At 43.5% G+C, this 27139-nt stretch overlaps 2 protein-coding genes across 4 annotated transcripts in view; one reads left to right on the top strand and one right to left on the bottom strand.

Moving 5' to 3' along the window:
• Window positions 1–24720, bottom strand: part of MAST2 (microtubule associated serine/threonine kinase 2) — a 258995-nt gene extending 234275 nt beyond the window's left edge. For all 3 annotated transcript variants that reach the window (XM_075003275.1, XM_075003272.1, XM_075003273.1), the window contains exons 1-2: window positions 24547–24720; window positions 9401–9548 (exon numbers count right to left, since the gene is read on the bottom strand). In XM_075003275.1, the coding sequence (XP_074859376.1) occupies window positions 9401–9548; window positions 24547–24720 (322 nt within the window). The remainder of the gene's footprint in view (window positions 1–9400; window positions 9549–24546) is intronic.
• The window catches only part of LOC142017923 (riboflavin-binding protein-like), a 40357-nt gene continuing 37918 nt past the window's right edge, over window positions 24701–27139 (top strand). The window contains exon 1 of the mRNA XM_075003276.1: window positions 24701–24787. Coding sequence (XP_074859377.1) covers window positions 24719–24787 — 69 coding nt within the window. The 5' untranslated portion in view covers window positions 24701–24718. The remainder of the gene's footprint in view (window positions 24788–27139) is intronic.

Genomic DNA, 27139 nt, shown 5'->3' with positions numbered 1-27139 from the left:
TTCCAAGACTTACCAAAAGTCAACACTAGGGATCTAGCAAGTACCCCAGTCATCTCTTTTAAAACTGTTAGGAACAAATTATCAGGATGTGCTGATTTTAGAAGTCTAACTTCATGGGCTGCTGCTTAACACACTCCACAGATACTAGTGGAATGAGAACATGTTATTACCACCATGCAACGAGACTAACATCTGTTTCTGCCACAAAAGCAAAGCAGAAATTTTTATTAAACTCTTAGCTTCTCTCTATTATTTATTGATAATTCTACCATTTGCATCCAATAATGAAAAAATTAGTTGTTAAAATTATTTTTTTCCCCCAATACACTTTAATTCCTTATTTTTCTAAACTAGTCTCGCCATAGATTTCATCTTAAGTGCCTCAGATTCCTTTATCAATTTTCTACCATTCCTAACTTCTGATTTATATTCATTAATATCAGGGTCCTCCTTCTTCCACTCGTTATATATAAATGTCTGTTTTTATAGCTGCCTTCACTTCTCCTCTAAACCAGGGAGGTTTATTTATTTATTTTTCATTTAAATCCTGTACAGCCCTGTTTCTCAATTGCGGGATTATTTGGCCATTTAATAAGGTAGTGTTAAATGATTCCAAATTATCATGCATATTTTTCTGATTAAGTTCTTTCTAACCTCTGACTTTGCACAATTCTTTTCAACTTCATAAATTTGGCCCTATTTAAGCCCGAAGTGAATATGCTACTGGGCTAGATGATCACTTGTACCTAAGCTATCATTTTTTTAATTCTGTGATCTGTTGTTCTTTATGGTTCAAGACAAGGTCTAATATAGAATTTCAGTGTGTGGGCTATAGCACCTTTCGAGTTACGAAATTGTCATTTATAACGTTTCTCAATCAGCAATACGTGTACCCTGGGGGTATACCATGGTATTCCAGGAGTACATCAATTTGTCTAGATATTTGCCTAGTTTTACAACAGGCTACATTAAAAAACCACTAAAAGTCAGTGCAATCTAAAAGTTAATTCAGACAATGACTTGTTTCTACTCCTTCATGTGCCTTACACTGAACTGTAAGTACAATTTTTTTTTCCCCCCAATTCATTTATTTGATGGTAGGATGGTAGAAAGTCAATGAGTTTTCAGTAGTGATATTTATCTGATTTTTTGCATGTTTTTTAAGTAGTTTTTAAGTGAATTGTAACCTGGCGGTATGCAAAACAAATCTGACTCCTAAAAAGGGAACAGTACCATAAGGGCCCCACATTCATGAGTTTAACATTTCTGAATTCAATTATTCGTGAGCAGCAGCCACCACCGTGCTGGGGCCGAGAACACTGGCAGATGCCACCTCCCGGGGCTCTGGGCAGAAGCGCCAGTAGCTACCACTTCGCCAGTGCTCCAGGCAAATAATCATCATCATTCGCAAGGGTTCCCAACACAGAACCCTCGCAGATGCTGCCACCCTACTGTAATCTGGAATGGTTGAATGGCACTTGTTTCAAGACCTCAGATCCCCTGATCTCTCAGTCTCTTCTCCCACACATTAAATAGGTCAGCTAGAAGGCAGTAATCCTGTTCCCTAATTTGGACGTCTATAGCAGATACCGAATGATACCCTGTCTTGTCTTTTATCTGATAGGACACTGATTCATAAGCATTCAAAATAGTTTTCTTCAGAGTTATCAGAGACTCAGAAAAACGTAATGCCATTTTCAACATAGAAGGCCATACCCGCTTCTCTTCTGTCAACTCAATCCTTCTCATAGGTAATAATAATCAGTTTTACCATTACAATCACGTGAATGGTGCCATCAGGTTTCTGTCATACCACCTAGATATGACTGTATACTCTAAAAGAGAAATTCCAATTACTCGTTTGTTCCTAGCACTGCTGTACAGACAATTCAGGAATTCTCGTCTTAGCATCCTTTGAGGACAAAATTAATCAAGGGAACCAAATTCCCAATTTTGCAATGTGATCTAATCTTCCCGTAACAGAGTGGGTCTCAATACTGCAGCATCTCCTGCTGGCTGTTCTGGGAATCAGTTTTTGGCACCTCCCCTCTGCTTTCAGATGCTGGTGTTACACCTGGCATCACTGCTGTATCTACTCTTTGGACCCACACAGATCCCCAGAATTTGGCATCTTCCTTTGGACTCAGCCTTCCAACTTTTCTCACCCCACTTTCCAGGTGACTTGCTGTCCTCAGTCCAGCCACTTGCCTCTGTGTAAAAGAGGCACTTTGTGCTCCAGCCACTCCCGTCAACGGCAGCTCAGGGGCAAAGGAGGGGAACCCAGACTTGTCCACTAGTCCAGGTCCCAAACCAGGGATCCCTGAGGCAGCAGCCATGCACAGTTTCCTGCAAACCTACCATCCATTTCCCTAGGCCACTTCCCTGTAGCCCTAGCACATTTCTGGCCCTACACAAGGGGGTCAGAGTGTCAACCAGCCAGGCTGGAGCTCAGGTTACCTAGTACTGCTGTACCTGAAGTCCTCCTCCCTTGGTTTCCAAGGAGAGACTTACTCTGCTTTGTTGAGCAATCTTTGTTATCTTGTCCTCCTGACCCTGACTGGCTGCTCTAATAAGCTTTCCCCATCTTGGTTGGCTCTGAAAAACATCTTCTTATTGGTGAGGGTTCTGCACAGCCTCTGAGTGCTGCTTTAACCGTTGTCCTCCCTGTGTGGGGCAGCCACCCTACCTCACACACTCTCCGATTAGAAACACAAAAGGAGCAGGAGGGGTCTATCTCCACAGCTTCCATCCCAGCTAGGCTCACAGGAGCTTCCCCTCCTGCCAACAGTTCTCTATTAAGAGATGCAATCTGCGTCCCTCTTCTAAAGTCTGGGTCCAACCCATAGCTCACAGGCACTGTCCCATATTACTCCTGTTGGATGGGAACTGTAGTCAATGGGAGCAACGACTGAAGTGAGCACTTCTCTGCAGCGCACAAAACCATATGAAGGCACCTGCATGACCCTGGGCGCTGCACCACATAGGCACCCATCACCCATCTTCCATCTAGAACCTGCACCCTCACCCCCATTCATTTCTTCCACTCTCCCCTCCCACCCAAACCCTGCATCCCCACCCTTCACCCCACCTCCTGCCCAGATCCTACACCCTAATCACAGCCTACTCCCTGGCAGCACCCTCCCCACACACTAAACCCCTCACTTTTGGTCCCACTCCTAAGCCCACACAAACTCTGAGGGCCAGGTGCTTCTCAAACTACATGCACATATATGCCACCTGCCCAAGGACAAATGATGCTATATGGGCGCAATAAGCTGGATAGCCCCACTCTGTTACTGGGTTTCTGCATACATTTTCTTATTCCTGAGCTTGTTACCTTTTTGGCTCTCTCTCTATATATTATATATAGATAGAAAGATATAAAATCAGGTGATTTTCATTTCAAGTTTAAAGACATTGAAAGAACGTTAGATGTACACAGCCCTGTTCACACTCCCCCTCTAAACTCCCTCACTGTTCTCCAACTCCTCCGGTCACTTAGGAGTGGGCTATTTATTATTCCCCTTTACTCGGCATGGGTGAAGACACATCTGGGAGTACTGTGTCCAGTTCTGGGGCCCCCAGTAGAGAAAGGATGTGGACACAGAGCAGGTTCAGTCGGGGGGGGGGGGCAATAAAAATGATTAAGGAGCTGGAGCACATGACCTACAAGGAGAGGCTGAGAGATCTGTACTTGCTCAGTTTACAGAAGAGAAAACTGAGGGGTGATTTGGTACCAGCCTTCAACTTCCTGAAAGGGGGCTCTAAAGACGATGGAGAGAGACTGTTCTCAGTGGTAACACGTGGCAGAACAAGAAGCAATTGTCTGATGTCAGAGGCAGAGGTGTAGTTTGGATACGAGAACTACAATTTCCCCAGGAGGGTGGTGAAGCACTGGAATGCATTACCGAGAGAAGCAGGGGAATCTCCATTCCTAGAGGATTTTAAGTCCTGGCTTCGCACAGCCACGGCTGTGATGATTTACTTGGGGTTGATCCTGCTTGCAGCAGGGGGCTGGACTCAATGACCTCCTGAGGTCTCTTCCAGTTCTAGAATTCTATGATTCCATTTAAAGCCCTGACCTTCCTGAGTAGCCCTGCCCTCCAGTTAAGGCTTGAGGGGTGCTAAAGGGATTAGGAATCAAAACCTTGTTAACAAGCACTCAGCCCTGCCTAGCAGGTTGCTAGCCTCAACATATGCCCCTCTAAACTGACCACATTGTATCATTCAGTCAAGCACTGAGCACTCCACAAACACAAGCTACAGACATCTTACCCAAAGGGACATGAAATTGTTCTACCTTTACTTGGACAACATCCTCACAAAATGCCCCTGTTAGCTCAAAGCAATCCAAACTATACAAAACTCTCCCTCACAGAAGGTGGACCAATTTTCCACAAAATCAAAACCCTCCACTCTGCCCCACTTACCTAGACAGTAACTCACTTTCAGAATCTTCCGCCTTCTGTCTTCCTTTGCTCATGTGACAGGAAGTACCTCAGAGAAGATCATCATAGAATACTAGAACTGGAAGGAACCTTAAGAGGTCATCTTCAGGAATCATGGGAGGGCCAAACACCGTCTTGATTAGTCCTGCCAGGCATTTGTCTTACTTGCTCTTAAAATGGAGTTTCCATAATATCCCTAGGCAATTTTTTCCAGTGTTTAACCACCCTGCCAGTTAGGAAGTTTTTCCTCATGTCCAACCTAAACATGCCCATGCTGTAATTTAAGCCCATTGCTTCTTGTCCTACCCTCAGAGGTTAAGAAAAAATTTTCTCCCTCCTACTTGTAACAACCCTTTAGGCACTTGAAGACAGTTATGCCTCCTCTCAGTCTTCTCTTTTCCAGAAATCATCCCTCGTAGGTCGTGTTTTTTAGACCTTTAATCATTTTTGTTGCTTTTCTCTGGACTGTCTCCAATTCTGTGCTGATTGTTACTTATCACTTTATCTTCCAGATGTTTGTAAATAGATTCCTTAATTATTTGTTCCATTGTATTTCCTGGCACAGAAGTTGAGCTGATTGGTCTGCAGTTTCCTGGGGTGTCCTTATTTCCCTTTTTATTGATAGGCACTATATTTGCCCTTAAAAACAAATTGCTTGGACATTTTTCTTCAGCACTCTTCCAGTTTCCCTGAAGTCATCTATTATTTGCAAGATATCACTTAATGGAGTGTCAGTACTGTCAGTATGAACCATCACCAATGGACCTTGCCTGTTAGTTTCAGAAGCCTATCCAATCTTAGGCCTGGTCTATACTACGGAACAAAGTCAATCCCAGATACGCAATTCTAGCTACACTATTAGCTTATTCTGTATAAAATTTTTTACACAAAAAGAAAGCTCATAAAGAATGAAAGAGATATGCCAAGCTGTGCCCCACACCCTCCAGTAACAATTATTTACACTTGGCATGACAATAAACATACTTTTTAATTAAGTATAAAAAGTAGGATTTATGTGAACACAAGTGAAAACAAACAGCTCAAAGTGAGCTAGAGCCAAAAAAACAAACAAAACTCACCAATTAAGCCTAATACACTAGGACGCTTCATCATCATCAACCATTGGCTCAACGCCCATTGGTGTCCAATGCCTCCCCTCACTATTTCCTTCCATGTTTCCCTGTCCAGTGAGGAGTGGCTTAGAGTCCGTAGATTAGCTCTACACCAATCTATCCATTCTCTGTGGGGTTTGCCTCTCCTATTTGGGCCATCCATTATGCCGAATACCAGGCAAATTTGCACCCTACCAATACTTCTCGTCATCTTTTTCAGAAGCTAGGCAGTCTACTAGCTTGGGCCCAATTCTTCCCCCTGATCTATCTTTGATGTTTCCAGGAGGCATCGTGGATGGTAAATGTTAGGGGTGGGGTCTCCTGGGCACCCTGACAACTTTATATTCCCTTTATCCAAGGCAGGAATTATTCATGTTCAGTTTAAACTTTTCTCACCTTGAGGGAAAAAGTACCAGATCCAATATGCACTGAGGCAAGGTAATCTTAAGGATGGGGCAGGTGGAGGTTGGGGCTGAGACACGTTAATCCTGGGGTTGGGGGGCAGTTTGGGGCTGAGAGAGGACGGGGGGTGCACTTTGGACTGAGAGGAGTTAAGCCTGGGAAGGTGGGGGTTGCAAGATGTGGGGGTGAAGTTTGGGGATGGCGGCAGATTTGGGGGCTGAGGTGGGTTAAGCCTGGAGATGGGGTAAGAACTTGATAACTGGTAAAAACCAATGTGTGTGCACTGTTCTTAAAAGAGGGGTGTCAAAAAGTGTGGTTTGACACTATTTATTAAGTACTCTCTCGTACTTACATGCATTGCAGCTCCTGAAGTATTGATTTTTGTAATCAAATTTGAAAAAACTGGCTCTTCTGGCTATTTTGGCTGTATTGATTTTTTTTTAATGGAATTTGAAAAAATGGTGGTTCTTGCTATTTTAGTCTCAGGCCCTGTGTTAAAACAATGCAGCAGACACCCACTGCCAGGCAACCACACCTCACCACAAGTACAAACACTCTGATGTTCTTGATATACTGAGTGTATACATGGGTACCAAATGGTGGTATTAGATTAAGAACATAACAATGCACATCCGATAATTGCAAGGGACAAGGAAATAACTGAGCTCAATCAGAGGATAGCATGCAAGTGTGCAAGCTCACTTAATCCAAAAAAACAGGTTTTGTTCCTAGGGGATGCCATTCCTTCAGTCCAGTGTTCAGTGATGCCACAGATTTCCTAAACCATATGAAAAAAATTTTTTTTGGTTCTTCTCATTCTTTTTTCTTTTTTTGTGCACATATGTACAGTGTATTTGCAGCTTCCACAAGCAAGAGGACAGTTTTGACAACCTTTGCAAAAACAACATTAAAGCTGTTTTCTAAACACATGATGGGAGAAAAATATTGGAAATATCAAAGATCTACAGTTGCAGGAATAGAGTGTAGAAACATTACTGCTGAAACAGGGGAGTGACAAAAAGACAATGAAGCATATATGCAGAAGCTTGATTACTGGCAGATGAACTCTACTCATTCTAGTTCACAGTGTCACCATAACAGAATATCAACTTACAGCAGTATTATAAATACATACACGTATGACCTGATCCCTAACTTCAGAGTCTTTGCAGTATTTTACCAAAGACTCTGGATGCACTTGAGACACTTCTTTGCAAGGACTTCCACAGGTTGGCTGTGTGAGATGTGAAAAATACTTCCTTTTGTTTATTTTAAGCCTGTTCCCTATTGGTTTCATTAGGTGGCCTCTAGTTCTTGTGTTACGTGAAGAAATAAATAAAATTTTATCCACTCTCTCCACACCAGTTGTGATTTACAGACAACTATCATACCCTTCTTTGGTCACCTCTTGAAAAAATACCTGTCTTATCAATCTCACTTCGAACAGCACCCATTCCATATCCCTAATCATTTTCATTGCACTTTTCTGAACATTTTTCCAATTCTAATCATTGCTATGGCAGTACTTTTTTTTTTCGTTTTGTATTTTTTAAAATGCCTATTCCCTTGCCCTATTGCTATGGTTCAAAACAGCCAACACCTGAAAATTACTTAGGTATAGCCTACCCAAATCCAAAGTGCCTCTGGGAACTGAGTGGAATTGGTTGAGAATCTAAAAGTGGAAGGCAATAGAGGGAAAGTGATTGTGAAATGGTACTGCTCATGATTCTAAGGAATGATAGGAAAGACAAGAGCAAAATAAAGATAATGGATTTCAAGAAGGCAGACTTGAGCTAACTCAGAGTTGATGGGTAAAATCCCATGGGAAGCAAGTGTAAGTGGAAAAACAATCCAGATTTTCAAAGAGACATTATTAAAGGTTTAAGAGCAAACTATTCCACTGCACAGGAAAGGCAGGGTGTATGGCAAGAGATCACCGTGGCTTAACAAGGAAATTGTGAATGATCTAAAAATCAAGAGTCCTCCAAAAAGTTCAAAATAGGTCAGATTACAAAGGGTGAATATAAACAAATAATACAAGCACGTAGGGGCAAAATTAGAAAGGCCAAGGCACACAACAAGATCAAACTAGCTAGAGAGAGTAACAAGAAAACATTCTACAAATGCATTAGAAGTAAAAGAAAAGCTTAAGAACTATTTCTCAAGGGAGGGGAGGAAAAACAAAAAAATTATGGAAATGGCAAAGGTGCCTAATGACTTGTCGCCATCCACCAAGGAGGCTGATGACAACTGGTGGAGTCAGGTGTTCCTGCATTCCTCTAGCCATGCAGCCCCACCATAAGCCATGTGCCCATTTCTTGCCAGCACTCCCCTGCCTAAAGACTAGCGCTGCTGACTGTTTGCCAGCACTCCCGTGCCAAAGGGACCGGATTAAGTTCCCCATAAGCTGTGCGGCCATGCAGCTGCCTAGTTAGCACCATGCAGGCACTCAAGAAACCTGCCCAACATGCAGACCTGCTAGCCAGAGGAAAGTCACCTCACCCCTAACATAGCCACTGCCATTGTCCCCACTCACTACAAACAGCAGCAGCACTGTCCTGGAGGCAGAACCTGCCAGCTGCCTGCACCAGCCAGAGCATGCCATTCCTGGAGCACCCACCACAGTGGCTGGCCCAGACCCAACCATGGCACTAGGATCTCCAACCCAGCCCCAGCTGGAACCTGCAGGAGCCCAGGGAGGGGTGCATAACCTGCACCCCAAGCCCATAGCTAAGAGAGTGAAGGGAGAACTTTCCCTCCCAGCCCAGGTGCTGCTGCGATGAGAGAAAGATGTGAGAGTCTTGTCCCCTCACACCAGCATCAGAACACACTCTTTCACCCCAAATCCCTTAACTTGCCCTCACAACCAGAGCCCTCACATTCATGGCACCCCAACCCTTCACCCCCACACTCAAAATCCTTTGGCCCCACCCCCTCCACTTGAATTTTGTTATGCACACCAATGAGCGTGACACATTACTTTAATATGGGTGCACGTAACAATTCATTCCAAAAAAACGGGATGGGAAAAGTTAGAGGAAACACTGAGCCTAGTGCCTTCTGACCACTGGAATTTACTCTGCTACAAACACCAGGATGCCATGTCTACTCTGCTTACTTCCTCCTCCCCACAGTAGGCCACAATCCTGGTGATATACTGAGATGGTAGAGCTTCCCTCCAAGCTGGATGGGGAGGGACAATTATAATCCTGTACAACAAACTCATTTACACAAAATGAACTATTCCATTGGTCGGCAGGGGTATCCTCATTGTGTTTTACACAGCAGCAAGCAGAATGTCAACATTAAATCATTCCTTGGTTTCATAAGAAGAAAAGTTGTGTTAAGCAACCCTATAACGGTTCTTGTACTCTTACAAAATACTGTGCATTTGATATTGGAGCAATTATGAGCCATGTACTATATAAAGCAGCTCACCTGACAGAGAGCTGGCCAGGCTACCCCTCCGCAGTTTGCAGTCATCTTGACTTAGCTGGCGATGGAGTTTAGTTTTCCCAGAAGATGAAATGATGTCAGGGTTACTGAGCTTTCTGCAGCGTAAAGGAGTGGGTTCTGTTACCAAGTCCTAGAAAGAAACACCACCACAAACGTCTAAGAAAACTAAGCAGGTTTCAGAAAACATAAAATAGCCTACCCATCAGTCACAGAAATGTTGGAATCATAGTGATCTAGTCCACGGTTTCTTAAACTTGAGACCACATAACACCAAATAATATTTGTAATACAGAACACCTTTAAAAATTTTGTTTAAAAATCAATTGTCAGACCACTCCCTCCACTGCAAAAAAAAAAAAAAAGACAGGACGTATACAGCAAAAAAACAAAAAGTAATTTAGTCAGGCATCATAGCAATGAAGTAGCAACACTATCTGGTTTTAACAGAAAATCTATACCATCAGCATATTTTTCTAAACGCTCATAACACACCTTCAAGTTGCTCATGGAACATCAACGTTCCATGGAACATAATTAAGAAACGCTGATCTAGTCTATCCACCACAACTGAGGCAAGACTCAACTATACCTAGGACCATCCTTGACCAGTGTTGTATAAAATACTCTAAAAACCCTCCACTAGCAGAGATTATACAATCCCTTTTAGTAATCTACTCCATACTTATCTGTTCTTATCAATAAGAAGTTTTTCATAATACATAAACTCAATTTTCTTTCTGCAGATTAATCAGATTTCTTTTTGTCCTGCACTCAGTGGAGATGAAGGGAAGATTACCTACCTTACATTGAAACTGGAATTCTGAGGTTTGTCCATATGGGTGTGACATGTGCAGATGCATGCCCTCAGAATTTTCTGCTAGTGGTGTCCATGCCTAAATAGTACACATCCTTGTGCTCCAATATGAGTGCATATAAGGAGGAGCAGACCTGTGCCACTGCGGTTCCTTCACAACCACAGAGTATGGTACAAACCCCAAAGCATAGGAGAAAGGAAGACAGGTAGTAGAGCACTCACAAGACTAAATATCTCAAACAACTCCAGTTCTGTACAAAATAAATTCCTCTACCTCCTTTTTCTGTTCCTGTGGGTGCACGACATACGGAGATTTCCAAATAGTGCCTTATTGTGAAGTAGAGTGCTAAAGAAATGAATCCAGTAGAGAATATACAACATTTTCTCTAAGTGAGTGAAGTAAGGTATAAAGTTGTGAAAACACATGAAGGACCAGATGTCTGCCTGCAAACATCCTTGGTGGGTACCTTCCAAGCGCGTACAATGGAAGTAGAATAAATCCTCATTAAGTGAGTAGTGAGTTTAGGAAGAGGGTGCACACCAAAGAACTCCTTGCATGCCCACATGCACCCACATACGCACTTCATCTCTGACAGAAGACTGAGTGATCCCCTCAACAAAGAATACCTTGGTGAAGATAAATAGCCAAGCTTCAGCTCACACTGTATGGAGAATGGTGTCCTCTCTGGATGAGTGGCCAAAATACCAGCAGCTGAACATCCTGACTGGTAACACTCTAAGTTTCAAATGATTATAGTAACAGCACATGGCTTCATCTGGATGAAATACCATATATAGCAGGTGTGGAAGTCTATACCCCTCTATTTACCCCTTTTACAGGACAGAGACCACATCTGCATTACACAGAAGATCAGCCGGCTCCAGGGTCGATATTCCAGAGTTGTATTTCTTGTGTCTGATAAAGATGCATGAAACCTGTCTGTCTGGGGGTCAGCAGAAATACATTATTGATGTAGCTAGAATTGCATATCCAAAATGGACTTATTCTCCTAGTGTAGACCTGGCTTAATATGCACTCTAAGAAGCGTGCCAGGTTGAAGATAAACAGATTACAACTCTATACAATGGTGTCATCCCTAGTGGGACCACCACCGATAGAACTGGAAATTAACTTCCTTTAAAATGTTTAAATATATCGATCAAAAGCTCAGCTGCTGTAACTCAAGATAAATCCAATGAACTTTTGCTTATTTATACCAGCTAACCATTGGTCCAAGTATCTTTTAATAACATGGAAAAAAAGAGGAGATAAAAAGTAATTTTGCGTGCTCCTTGTTTAAGCACTGCTAACCAGGAGAAAGTATCCCACAGAGCCAACAGCAAAAGAACCTTAAATGTAAAAAGTACATATTTAAATGTTCCAACCACAGATTGTCTTCTCAAGCCAGTAACATGGACATACTTTTAGCAAAAACGATGGGACATATCAAACTCTATATATTTTAAAACTCAAAATCCATCAGCTTACTGATAGTGTGAAGAAACAAAGCTTGATATGAAGAAATCGGATTGAATTAACACCACCAATAAACTGAAATAATTTTTTTCTTTTGTACTGTACATGCTCTTCCCTCCCCTACTTCTATCCTACAATCCTAATCCCTTCACTCCATTAATTTGTCTAAGTAGGTGTTCAAACCAGTTTGAGATGGCTAGAACCTTAACTAGTGATGAGAGTTTCTCATCTTCCCATTCTACATATTGCCCTGTCTGCTAAAAACATAAAAAAAGATACATTATACAAAACACCTCCAGGGAAGCTATATATCCAAATCTTGCAAAACAATTTTTCTGCAATTTTTTTTTTTAACTCTCACTAAAAAAACTACATCTCAGATGTGTGTGGTGGCCCCTGATATCATTCCATGGGCAAAGTTGAAAGCAGCTATATTTATATTCATACAAATTATCGAATCCTAGTTATCTGCTACATACTACTTCAGTATTTCCTCTCCAATTACTGCATATTTTCAAGATTCGTGAATCTATACTCACTGAAACGAAACCATTCAAAACTCTAAACATGTAAGTTTCGTATAAATCACTGCAACAAATAAGAATGTAGAAAGTTAAAACTTTCCATTTACAAATTTATGTTTAAGCCAGTCTTTTCACCTTGCCAGATTCATTTAGTGATGTCCATAATTTAGATGGTCATTACATCAAAATTCCTTTCATGATGATTAAGTTGTAACCAAGACAAGAATGAGGCATTGCCAAAGGAGTCAGGCAAGCCCAGAAAACTGACCATAAAAGAACAGTGCTGCTTAAAAAAAATCTTGGTAGTTTGATAGAGGTGAAAAGTTATATATAATTTGATACGAAAGATAAAAAAGACTGACACCATGTTCTATAGGGTGGGTTTACCAAAATATAATGTTTATTGTTTTTACAATTAGGTGGAAAGCATTTAAAATAACAATATTTTTAATTTTTTTCAAATATTCTTGTTCAAGTTACAAACAAATTTCCCTTTTATGTCCAACAGGAATGAGTAAGACATACTAACATTCACATATTAATTTACAACAATATAAATTCTAATCAATCCCAGGAGTCAAGTTGCCTAGGAGTATCATTGGTAATGCAATTTCTTTCATATTATGAACTTCCTTACGTACTTCTCTCACCTAAAGTATGAAAGACTAATGACAATTTAAGTAATGTAATTTACACAGGCAAACAATTTTAGGTGCATACGAAGCTATAAAAAAATTCCATATTTAAATTACACAAACAGCCACGACAAATGCAAACTCAAACTGAAATTTGGAACACGCTGTCCTTAACCGAGATTTAAATCTTAGCCAAAATATAACTTAGAGTTACAGATCCGAGGCACGTGAATGCAAATAAATTGGTATCAAACTGACACTGAGAATTTAAGAAACATCAGCTGAGAACGTATTAAGTTTTGCAGGTGAATACTACAATGCATAAAAATCTGTAGGTATATTTGGTTCAAGTAAAATTGACTTAGGAGTGATGCAGAGTTCAATCTTCTTTGAAAATTGAGCTTCTCAAAAGAAACTTCTTAAGTATTGTTAAGTTTGGAGCACTGCAGTATAGTTTTGAAACAATAATCTCTGCTGTCTGTTTTGGAATAAAGTCAATAAAAATATCTCCAAGACTAAAGGGGCAAGAAGAGAGAAATCCATGCCCAGCTGCTGTTCCAAAGCTTGTCTCAATGATGCTGCCTACAAAAAAAGAAAAAGGTGACTCATGAACCAAACTTTGGTGTGGGTGAACTACATGTGCTAATAAGGCTTTTCCATTTTGACTATCAGTAATTTACCGACAGACAGCAGACCACCGGAATATATGCTATTCAAATTAGTTTTATAAACTAAGATCACACCATGCAGGATGGACTCTAAAACCCTAACATACTGTGTGTACCCAATTTAACAATATTAAATTGCTATCCAGCTCATATTAGTACTATAAACATGTATCTAAATTAATCTTAGCCTAGTTTGGGTTGAGAGTAAAAGCAACCAAAGAAAGCTCCACAGGTGGAGCGCATAGTCTTTCCATTCATAGCGCTAGGCATTGGACAAAAAGAATAGTGGGGCACTTCAAATGCACTCTTAACAATAAAAGAGGCAGAGAATAACATGGGAACATTGGTAGGATAAAAAATTTTTAGGGAAAAGTGGCTTGTGAAGATTTATCTATCAGCCTGATGGAATGGGAGAAGAATTCACTTTTATCTGGTTTGGTGAAAGTGATTAAGAAAATTTCTCTTTTCCAGCAAAAGATCCCACTACCATTTAAAGTGTATGTGCTCTCCAAATCAGAATTCCAATTCTTTGACAGCAAAATCTGTCTACATAAACCATCTGGAAATAACACACTTCTCATGTCAAGCCAGACAAAACTGTCAATACATGACAAGAATTATAAAACCACACTAATGAAGTCTTCCTGCAGATAACTAAAGAGTAGTGATTTCTCTGACATTTAGTCTATACTACAAAATTATATCAAAGGCAACTTACATCAACCTACCTCTAGAAATGTCTACACTAAAATGTTGCCACCACCAATTTAATTCACCTGCTATGCTACCTTAACTCCACCTCCATGAGAGGCACAGTGCTTAGGTCAACGTAATTAGCTGTGGTCAAGTGGAGGACTTGTTGCAGGGTTCAAAGGTTTTGCATTCAGACAAGGTAGTGATAAGCATCCCTGGGTGTTACTGATTTAGCAACGTGAGGGGAGTGGGAGTTTGTTGTTGCAGGGACCAGCACAGAATGCAGACACCAATGACTGGAGACCTCAACACCCAGCTCAGATGGCACAGCCAATTCTGGCCAGTGGAATAGGCAACAGGGAGAGGACCCCAGTGACCTGATCAGCTGTTTTCAGCCAGGAGGAAATAAAGGATGCATGAGAGGAGAGGTGGGCCCAGGCAACGCCTATTTACCTGGATGGGGGATAAAGAATGAGGCAGGAGCTGTTGGAGGTGGGGTGGGAATCCTGGAGGCTCAGCTAGAAGAAGAGGGGGCAGGGAACAGATCAGGCAGAGCCCACCTGGATGTAGGGGAGACTCAGAGAGGCCAGACTTACAAGTCCTGAGAGTTCCTATGCTGTGTTCAATGCTCAATAAACCCTTCTGGTTTTTTGCTACCTGGACACACTGGCTTCTGGAGAACAGGGCTGGCACCACTCCCTCTGGGAGTGAAAGCTCTAGGAATCCACAGCAAGTGGACTCCCCAAGAGGGACCATAGTGCACAGAGGCACGCTGAAGGCTCTGAGATGTGCAGTCCCAGGAAGAGGGGCTACCGTGGTGTGAGCAGATTCCCTAAGAAGGGGCTGCCACCCTCAGGGACCATATAAGGCCAAATACGGGCACCACTGAGCCCATGACATTAGGCCTCTGCAGCGTAGATACTGCATAACTTACACTGACTTCAGTTGTCTCCAGAAGATGTCCCACAATGTCCTACCCCGACAACTGTGGTCACTATTTTGAACTCCACTGCCCAGCATCCAGATACAGAGGCATACACGCCTTCCCTCTAAATCCTCATGAATTTATGAAATTCCATTTCCTATCTGCTCAGTGTGGAGAGCTCACCTAGCAACTGCCCAGATGATCATGCTAACTACAGACTGCAGATGTGCCTGGATTACAAGGACATGATAGATCTCCTGTGCTATGGAAAGAAGAGGTTGTGCAGGCATGGTGCCAAACCAGCTACAGAATGTCAATATGAGAAAAGATTGCTCAGGATCTGGGGGAGAAGGGCTACAAGGAGGACCACAGGAGTGCCACACTAAACCCAAGGAGCTGCAGCAGGTGTACCAATTGCTCATGGCATATCTGCAGTTCTGCACTTTTACCACGAGCTGCATGCCATCCTTGACAAAAACCCCACCACTATCCCCCTAAAGCCTCATGAACACACTGGAGTCAGACTTGCAAGTCCCCAGAGTTAACAGTGAGGATGTGGTGTTGGACAAAGAAAAGAATGACAGCCATTATGGGGAATAAGCAGCCAGGAAATCCAGTGGAGCAGCAAGCCAAGAACTGTTTTTGACTCCAGAGCAGTATAGGTGAGCCTGAGGCAAGGGAAGGAGCCTCCACAGTAAGTACACGTTTTGCTTTGATATTGCAAAGACGTATCCATTCATTTACTTTTTAAACTATGTTAGAAGTAGTAGTGTAATAACCAGCAGAGGCAGAGTTTCTATCTACTTGTATTCCCCTAAACAGCTAGGCAAAGGAGGCCATGCAGAACAGTTTATGTACACAAGGATATCTCAATTCTCCACAGCAATCTTGAGGAAACTTCCAACTTCCTCTTTCTTGCAAGTAGTCTGCAATCTTCTTCCAAAGGTTTCTATGGAGGGATGCTTTATTTCTTCCACTGTGGTGGTAAGGCACCTTCCCATGCCATTCGGCAATTACTTCAGCAGGCACGACCACAGCACACAGGCTAGAAGCATATGGATCCAGTCAGTACCAAGACGCACAAAGGAGCTGTTCCTTTTTGGCCTTCATTACCCACAAGCTAAAATTATTACTGTCTGTGAAACATGATGCCAGTACTCAGTTAAACTGTTCTATCCACATAAATATTTCTAAGTAGGTGTTCAAACCAGTTTGAGATGGCTGGAACTTTGATTAGTGATGGCAGTTTCTCAGCTTCCCATTGTATATATTGCCTTGTCTGCTAAAAATATAAAAGTTTAAAAAAAAGATACATAGCGTCCAACGAAGGTGTTCTGTATAATGTATCTAAATCTTGCAAAACAATTTTTCTGCCAATTTTTCTTTGTTTTTGAACTCTCACTGAAAAAAACTACATCTCAGATGTGCGTGGTGGACCCTGATGTCATTCCAGGGGCAAAGTTGAAGGCAGCTATATTTATGTCCATACAAATGATCAAATCCTACTTATCTGCTACATACTTCTTCAGTATTTCCTCTCCAATTGCTGCATATTTTCAAGATTTGTGAATTTATACTCACTAAAACACAATGATCCAAAACTCTAAGCATGTAAGTTTTGTATAAATCACTTCACCAAATAAGACAACGTACAAAGGTAAAACTTCCATTTACAAATTTATTTTTAAGCTAGTCTTCTCATCTTGCCACATATGCTACGCCTTATTATCCCAACTCACCTCCTTCCCTGGAGGATCTTCACAATGGCTAGGACTAACACCGTGCTCAATGAGTCCCAAGAATGTAGCGTTTACAAACTTGTGTGGATCAAGGGCTGAATTCACTATATCAAGTCTCCATTTGTCTTGAGAATACACTCATAATAGCATCTCTATGAATTGGATCTTTTGCAGCTGCAGATGTGGCCTCGAGGATCTCTCCACCCGTGCCAGTGGAGCAGTTCACATAGATAAGAAGAACAATGAAGAGGACACACGATGATATATTTCAAGAGATCCTGCAAGCCTCTGGTGTTTTAGATATCAAGCACAGGACTTGGGAGTATCACTGTCACAGACATGATGAATAGAAAGAGAGACAGAGAGAGAGACAGCAGGAGATGCTAGCACTTCGAGCAAACAGACATGCTGGAGACTTTATTTTTTTTTGAACTTCAGATCCAACAGATCCACGCTCACAATTCACAGAGAATGGCAATCTGGGACCTCCTTACACACACACACACACACACACACACACACACACACACACACACACACTCTCTCTCTCTCTCTCTCTCTCTAAGGATGCTATGCCTCCCCTACCAATCTGCCCCATGGGACATCACATCCACACATACCTTGACCTTGAAGAGATACGGTTAGTGTATGTGTTTGTGGAACGGAAATAACTGTTCTTCCCCCTTCAAAGATTCTTTTCCATGTATTTATGAAGTTTATAAATGTGTCTACTTGCCTACATTTAGAATAAAAGTCCATCTATGGAAACTGAGATCATTTTTAGTTCACCACATATGCGGACTGTGACTGACATTCACAGATAATAGCATAGGCGCATTTACAATGTTATATGACTACACATATAGTACTCATTACAAGGTTCATACCACCAGGGTGCTGAAGCAAAACCCAGAACAAAGCAACCCATACACACAATGCCAGACAGCACATACATTATTGGGGCTCATTATTAAAATGGTCTTTCAAAGCCTCCTTGTGCCATACATCTCCCTATTAAGTTCTTCTTACACCCCTGGTATCTGGATGCTCCAAATCATCAGAAACTTCCACCTCTGCCCTCCATCCTGGCAGAAACTTTTACTCTGTTGCTTCACAAATATTTTAAAGCACACAGCAAGCAGCTATAACCATTGGGAATCTTCCCCCCCTCCCCCAACTACTGATGACAGATCTTGTGAGTAGGCCATGGCAGGGGCCTTTCAAATGGCCAAAGGCACATTCAACTGTCATCTACACCTGCCGAGCATGTAGTTATACTGTTCCTTGCTGCTGTCACAGGGGCCAGCATAAGGCTTCATGAACTACAGGAGTAAGGGGTGTGCGTAGTCTCCTATGAACACTACTGGTATGTTAACAACCCCAATAGTAACCATTTGGTCTGGAAAAAATCCCTTCTTGCAGCTTTCCGAGCAGTCTTGCATTCTTAAAGATGCAAGCACCATGAACCTTCCCTGATCATCCCAAGCTGATTTGTTAAAATAAGCCTGGTGATCCACCAGTGCTTGCAATACCACAGAAAAGATATATTTTCTGTTGATATGGTCTTCCAAATTAAGCCAAGATCCTGCACAGTAATGAGTTGAAGAAATGTCATTTAAAAGGTTTTAATGGATAATAATCATGCAGACAATATTCTGTTTATTTTAGGGGAGACGCACTTGAGTATATTTCCATTATTTCTATTTCAGTGCACATTGCACCTCTAAAAATCAGCACTCTCTCATCTGGCAACGTCTTGTCAGGAAGGACAAGGGATATTACCCGACCAGACAGCCAGGCAGGAAGGCAACCAGCTGGCAACCCCACAGGGAAGCAGCGAGGCCAGGCTGGAGGCAGCGCCCCCTGGTGGAGCACAGGGGGCTGGAATGCCAACTTGGCCTGGCAGCTCCCTGCAGGAGACTGGGGATGGATCAAGCTTCTTCTGTGGACAGAAGGAACATGCAGTTTTAATTCTGCCATTCCCTAAATTGTGAGTGGTTCACTTTGCAACCTTAATGTTCTTTTAGCATACTTTTCTTGCATTTAATACATAACTGTATTTGAAATGCCTTATTTGCATATAACAGTCTAATCATAGAACCCTAGGACTGGAAGGGACCTCGAGAGGCCATCGAGTCCAGCCCCCTGCCCTCATGGCAGGACCAAGTACTGTCTAAACCATCCCTGATGGACATCTATCTAACCTGTTCTTAAATATCTCCAGCGATGGAGATTCCACAACCTCCCTTGGCAATTTATTCCACTGTTTGACCATCCTGACAGTTAAGAACTTTTTCCTAATGTCCAACCTAAACCTCCCTTGCTGCAGTTTAAGCCCGTTGCCTCTTGTTCTATCCTCAGAGGCCAAGAAGAACAAGTTTTCTCCCTCCTCCTTATGACACCCTTTTAGATACCTGAAAACTGCTATCATGTCTCCCCTCAATCTTCCCTCTTCCAAACTAAACAAGCCCAATTCTTTCAACCTTTCTTCATAGGTCACATTCTCTAGCCCTTTTATCATTCTTGCGGCTCTTTTTTGGACCCTCTCTAGTTTCTCCACATCTTTTTTGAACTGCGGTGCCCAGAACTGGACACTATACTCCAGCTGAGGCCTAACCAGCGCAGAGTAGAGCGGAAGAATGACTTCTCATGTCTTGTTCACAACACACCTGTTAATGTATCCCAGAATCATGTTTGCTTTTTTTGCAACAGCATCACACTGTTGACTCATATTTAGCTTGTGGTCCACTATACACTATAAATTCAAGGAGTAGGGATATTTTCCTGCTTTGTGTAACATCAAGAACACAGACAACATTCAAATCATAATTAACATTTTGCTGCCATAGATGTTCCTTTATGTCATCACAATTTTAATGGGGAGCCAAGACGACAATTTTTAAAAAGGACCCTGTTTTGCTACTGGTCCTGCAATCAGATCCAAGTGTGTGGAACATGCCATTTGCACAGTAGCACTGAAGTCTGTGCCATCCACATGAACTCAATTGCAAGGATGGGACCTAACTTGACACTGTTTTGATGCATTTTAATTTTTCCAATCAACAGTGTGACATGATGGATTTATTACATAACTTAGGCAGAAAGGAAGCACAAGTGTAACAATAATAAGATCACACAGTTAGGTGTCTGAGCTAGTGCACCACTTGATTCCCAAATCATTTTAACATGCGTAAGTAGCAGTTCTTGACAGTACTGCAACTTCCACCTCTTTTCCACCTAAGCTAACCATCACACCTAAGGCGACACACAGTACCTACCCACAAATGTAGCAACAACAGTGACCTTTCAGTAGCATCCCAGGTCCATTCATTAATATGAAGTTCAAAAATCCATTTACCTACTTTTTAGTGGTGAGTGATGGCACATACACCAATCTCATGAAGAATTTACGATTTCATTTAAAAGTTTCTATTTCTTCTAGTTGCAAAGATAACCTTCCATATAAGAATAAATGTAAAGCAATTCAGTTCTGTCTATGTTCACAAATCATTCTAGGGCAGCTCATAACTCTAGCAATAAGCAGCAATGTGAGATTAACAAGATTCTGATTAGTTTCCCTGTAAAATGCCAAACTCAGAATTTGACAAAAATACAGCACAGCAAGGGCAGACAAACCTAAGACTTAAATTTTATCAGACATCTTTTGGCCAAAAGCCAACAAAAATTGCCCACCCCCACACACATGCTACCCCCATGAGGAATCCACGGGCAGAATGCTAATAAGAATTCCAGCAATTTCCCTTTTCCCAGCAGGTCAGTAGGTTCTGAGCTTCTCACCAACATATATATCCACATAGCTTACAGACTGATATAAAACAAAAGTAGAGGAACAGTCTATCAAAATATGAGTCCATGTATCTATGACTAACAGTTTAACAGCTAACTAAGCATATTTTCTATGAAGCTAGTTCCCTGTTCCAGGCATTATACTTCAAAATAAAAGTGATCTACATTAGTAAAGTTATTTCTAATACCTCATTTCATAAACACATTCTTCTCAGTTTCAATGCATCAAACGAACCTTAAAAAGACAAGCAGTTGTAACTGCAGCCAATGAAGCCACAGGCCCGTAGCAGATTGATTTTTATAATCTATAAAAGTGAAATTACTCATAATGTTATCTGCAAAGATTTAGAAAGTAATCATTTGCAAAAATAAAATACCAACTAGAAATCTATTCTTAATGCCATCACGCTATATTAGTACAGTAAACTCTGATATCCAGCATTCTATTATCCAGAACTCTCAAATAACCAGCATTTTAACCATAAGTAAATTTTAGTTATGTCTTCTGTAAGTACAGTATAGCAAAAGTTGATACAAATAACTATAGAAGGATCTCAACATTCGTGAGGGTTCTGCGTTGAGAACCCTTGCAAATGTTGAATTTCGTGAATATGGCAGCCGGCGCTCCCTGCTTGGGGTCCCACTGAAGTGACAGCAGCCACCGCTCCCTGCTTCCCCAGAACCCCATGGGAAGCGGTGGCAGCCAGAGCTTCCTGCTTCCCCAGTGCCCCGGGGGAAGCAGCCACTCACGGCCACTCGCAAATAATTTAATTAATATTGAAACCCTACTGTACAGCAAATACGTGTAAGATTACAGGGTACATTACTAGTGTTGTTGGTAAATAAAGTACTCTGCACACTTTTTTATTTGTTTGTCTAATATTATTTCTCTTTAGTGTTATGCATTGCTAGGTATTCCTGTCAGTCATCCGCAATATCTGGCGATCTCTCTCCATCCCAGGGCTGCCAGATATGAAAATGTTTGCTGTACTCATGTTCTAATCATTGCATGGACATAAACTTGTCATATCTCATCAAGTGCAGTTAATCATTTAAAAATACCTACAATCCATATAGCAGAAAATTTGTCATTTACAAAGAAATTCTAGACTTGGATTTGCTTAGCTAACATTAAATAGAGTCCAGAGAGCTCTATTTTTAAAATATTCTCAAAATGGCCAAATAAAATGACCCACTATTTCACCACAGCAATCTGTACACTTACTGTACATTTTGTACCCCACAAATAAATCAGTCACTAAAAATGCTTACCCATCTTTTCTGAGCAACCACATGTATGTCAAATTTTGTGCAAGTCGGTAGGAGGATGGGAGAGAGGCAAAGAGCTAGCCTAGGGAGTGGGTCATTCTGCCACCCTGGGGTTCCCCCAGGCTAGGGCTATGAGTGGAAAAGGGCTCAGCAGCCACAAAAGAGACAGGCACCAACTGGCTGGTGTGGCAGCACTGCTCGCAGCGCTCACCTTGCTGCTCTTGCCGCCCCAGACCGTGGCTTCGCAGCTCCTGTCGCCCACTGACTGGCACAGTGGTGCTGCTCATAGCGCTCAACCTGCTGCTCTCGCCACACCCGTCTGTGGCTTCGTGGCTCCAGGTGCCTGCTGGCTGGTGCGGCATCACTGTTTGTGGTGCTCACCCTGTTGCTCTTCCCATCCCGATCTGTGGTTTTGCAGCTCCAGCACAGCTGTACTGCTCACGATGCTCATCCTCCTGCTCTCGCTGCCCCGGTCCATGGCGCTGGGCATCCGCTGGCTGGCGTGGCAGTGCTGCTCACAGTACTCACCCTGCAGCTCTCACCACCCCAAGCTGCGGGACCAGGGCAGTTAGAACAGCAGGGTGAGTGCTGCAAGCAGCACCACTGCACCAGCCAGCAAGCACCTGGAGCCACCACTGTCTTCACCATGACTGCCGAACCCTTCCAGTTCTCAGAGGGGCAGCCATGAGCAGAGGTAGGACCAGTGGTGCAGCAGGGCCCGGTGGGAGGGAAGCAGTAGCCTGGCAGTAATTTTTGATTTCAACTTGCATTATTCCAAGAAATGTGCAAATCAAAATCATGTAAGTCAGGAGTCTACTGTATGCTCATCTTATCTGCCATATTCTGGGGGAAACAGTGAGAAAAAAATTAAACTAAATGTGTTACATTGTGCTTACCAATGGCCAAACTAAATCTTAGGATCTTAACCTTTCTACTCTTACTTCAGAAAATTCTCAAAATGTCTAATTTATTATTTGGACCTTGAATTAGAAAAAAATTATATTTAAAGGGAGGGAAATAAGAAGCTGGGTATGAAAAGGTGAAATGTCATGGATTTTTATTTTAAAACATAGTTAGAAAATGTAGATAACTATAATACAGAAGGTCAGTTGTCTGGGCACAATACCAATTACTTGCATCAAGAACCAAGACAATAGGCATCAGTTCTACAGATACATCATAGACAATTTAATATTAACCTGGGTAAGATCATTCAGTAAACTATAATCATATTATAGTACGAGTAGTCAGCATATTACTAAAAGCTGGATTCTGCTACATTCCTTTCCCCTGCCTCCCTTCACTCATACAGATGGGGCTTCAAGTAAAAGATCCATAATAACACTTTGCATTTATCTAGTACTTTACACCATTGGTTCACAACCTTGACAGTAACAGCACATTTCAGTTAGACATACACTTCCACAGCACACCCCACTCTTTTCAGCTGAATCGATACCTCAAAAATATCACATTTACTTACATTTACTCTGGTTATGGTCTTACTACGTTTGCAACATAATAGTACATACAACAAACTAAACAGGGATCAAATAGGATGTTGAATAACCCTGAAAATTTCAGTGGTTACTTGATTAATCATGGGGAATGGGTAAGGCCACTCCTGAGAGCAGACTACCCTCCCCACCAGCCCACTGAACCCCGTATGCCCTTGCCACAGCAGGGTGGGGACATGGGCTCCTCACCAGCCTCTTCCGGCTGGGAAGCAGTATTTCAGCTGCCTCTGGGTGCTAATGGGCTCCTGCAGGGTCAGCATTTCCCCACAAGGTAGCTCTGCAAAGAGCTACCAGAAGGGGAAATTGACCGACCCCATGCCAGCTGGGACTCAGGCACCTTTGCTGCTTGAGCTCCAGTTGGCAAGGGGATTAACAATTGCTTCCCTCTCCCTTCTTCGCAGAGCCAGAGGGAGGGGAATTGACATCATTTCATTGCAGTCTTGCACAGGTCTCAGGGCACAACAGTGTGCCACAGTACACCAACTGAAAATCACTGCTTCACACATACAAACTACAGTAGACCTTGATTCTATTTTTGATTTACTAGTATCTCAGTTACACTTTCTATCTTCCCTTGTTTCTCAATCCTTTGCCTTGCCAGGATCAACTGAATGTGAACAGGATGCACTGAGGAGGAGTGGAGGGGGGCATTTTCAACAAGTGCTGCTACCCCATAAGGCTGCTCCATGTGCCCCCCAAAACAGATCTACACGCACCTCCAGCTCCCAGGCGCGTCCACCTAACCCCATCAGAGCCATGCCAGCTCTAGCTGCCACCTACAACCTACTGTACGCCCCAGCAGCAACTCCCCGCATGCCGCCACCACTCACCCCAGTCCCCCTGCCCGCTCTACACCCAGACCCACCCGCCGCTGCTGCTGCCGCCTGGCTGCGACAAGCCGCACCGGGTCCCCGTCCCCGAGGAAGCTCAGTCACGACGCCCGCCTCACACCAAGCACCTACCCGCAACGCGGGTGCGCGCAGCCTCCCCTCCACCCGGGCGCCTGTCCCGCCAGCCCCGCGGTACCCCCGCAGCCCCGCCCCACACGGGCCCCCTTTACCTTCTTCGCCTCCCCGCAGGTGGCGCCCGGGACCTTGGCGTCCTGCGGCTCCCTCCTGCCGCCCCCCGCGGGGGCAGCTCTCCGCTCGGCGGCGGCGGCGGCCGCCTGGCCCGGTTCCCGCCTGGGGGGCGGCGGGGGCCCCGCTTTCTCGCCCCGGGAGCGGCCCTTCTTCATGGCGGCTGCGGCGGCTCCTCAACGGCGGAGCGGAGACCCCCGCGGCGCGCAGCGGGCCATGGCTGGCGTGAGTCGGAGGGGGGGGGGGGGAGAGCCGAGCCGGCGACGCCTCTCCCCACACAGCAGAGAGAGCGGGGCGGCCACGGCCGCTGCCTCCCTCCTGTCAGGGCGGCCCGCTGCAGGGAACGAGCGCGGCCGCGGCCCCGCCCCCTTCCCCGGCTCTCGCGAGAAGCCGGCAGCGCCCGGGCGGGCGAGCGGGCCGGCCGGGGCGCGAGAGCAGACGGAGGGCGGGAGACGCGGCGCGAGGCGGGCGAGAAGGGGGCGGTGTCGAGGGCGCGCGACGTCGGGAGGGGCGGCGGGGGCACGAGCCAAGCTGACAGGGACGAGGTGCGAGGCCGAGGGGCGCAAGGCAGCCTGGGATCGGCCACAGTGAGATCTGGCGGGCAGTCACCCTATTGCAGAGCCAGCCAGCCCCCCACAACCCCAGCAGGCCGGGAGCCAGCCCGCCCTGCCACTCCGGCTACCCTGTGCCTCAGGCTCATTGCCCGGACGTGGCAGCAGAGTCTCAGCTTTCCTTGGTCTCCCGCTGCGGTGGGTGCAAGGCCCGTCTCAGAAAGAGGAAGAAAATGTAGCCACAGCAGCGACATCTGCCCCTGCCAGGAACAGAAGGTGAAGGAGAAGCAAACGGCCTCGTCTGCCTCGGTAAAGACCTTAACCTGGGGGAGGGGAGCAAACTTTTTACACCACATCCCCCTTTTCATCCTTGCCATTAGCAGCCCCCCCCCCCCCGACATACACACCCCTGTGCGGAAATTTCGGTTATGTTCACGTAACCAAAAAAAAAGACAATTCGGCACATGTGAGAAAATAAGTATGTAGAATGTACAAACTTTATTAATCAGTATATACGTGTAAATACACCTACAAAAATGAGGAACACATTTCAGCATTTTTAATTAGATTGATGAGCCTGAAAGGCAGCAGTCAATTGTGCTGTGGCCCTTCCCCCTTTGTGAAATTTCACACACCTCCACTCCTACCTATATTCACTCATCCAGGGATGATAAATTTAAGTGTCTATATTGCTACCTATTGTATTGCTCAAGAAAAGACAAAACAGAGATGGGATCACAGAGCTGCACCATCCCATGTGAGAGATGTTTCACAGCACCATAAAGAGTGGAGCATTTGGAAGGGAACTCCACTTTTTAAAATCTCAGGAGAGAGCCATTTTCAAGGAACCTTACAGAATCCAGTCTGGCTGAGGGAAAGCAAAGCCTAAGGAATCCAGTAAAGTTCATGGACATATTCAAAGCCCACTGCAGGGAAGCTATAATCACAGAGCCCTGCAGAGATTTCACATAATCATATCTTTTGAACATCTGTACAGTCTATTATGAATAGTTTATTATTTTCATAACTTGTATGGACATCGTTTAAGCTGGGTCTACATGTGCCCCCCCCTTTTGCACCTCATTAGCATCTTCAGAAGTGCCACATAATACGCCCCCTCCAAAAGGAGGGAGCATGTGTAGACAGTTCCATTGTTTGGGTGGAAAGTAGTGCCTGTTTTTTAACCCCTCCCAAACAATAATAAAATAAAACAACAACATTTTTGTCCTATTAGTCTCAGAAGTGTGTGAGTAGATGTTACGGCCCAGTTCTTCTGTGGTCAGCTCCAAGGGCAGATCAAAAAATATGCAGAAAAAACATGAAGATAATCATCAGTTGACCAACCAAAGGTTATAACTCTATAATATTTTTGCCTAGGATTTTCCTACAGTCGGACTGGAATGGAGAACAAATGAAAATGGAGTTTACCATCTTTTGACACTGGGAAAAAAATTAACTGTACTGATTGTTTCTCAAGGAGTAACCAGACCGTATATCTTTAACTCCTCATCTCCTGATTCATTTGAGGTAGTCATAGACATCTGAATTGCAATTCATTCTCAAGTTTGATACTCTACACCTCATTCTGTACCAAGATATCAATTACCTTATGCATTACAAAGACAAAAAAGCAGTCCAGTAGCACTTTAAAGACTGACAAAATAGTTTATTAGGTGGTGAACTTTCGTGGAAGAGACGCACTTCTTCAGACCATAGCCGTACCAGAACAGACTCAATATTTAAGGCCCAGAGAACCAAAAATAGTTATCAAGGTTGACAGACCTGGGTATTTTTGGTTCTCTGTGCCTCACATATTGAGTCTGTTCTAGTACGGCTATGGGCTGAAGAAGTGGGTCTCTCCCACAAAAGCTCAACAACTAATAAACTATTTTGTCAGTCTTTAAAGTGCTACTGGACTGCTTTTTTGTTTTGATAGAATGTAGACTAACACAACTATCTCTCTGTTACATTACAAGGACAGTTTCCCCTTTTTTGATATTTTTTGTGATCCCAGCCAGCCCACTTA

This window comes from Carettochelys insculpta, chromosome 9 (genome assembly GCF_033958435.1).
Source record: "Carettochelys insculpta isolate YL-2023 chromosome 9, ASM3395843v1, whole genome shotgun sequence".
Classification (NCBI taxonomy): domain Eukaryota; kingdom Metazoa; phylum Chordata; order Testudines; family Carettochelyidae; genus Carettochelys; species Carettochelys insculpta.
This window is presented reverse-complemented; position numbering and strand designations above follow the sequence as displayed.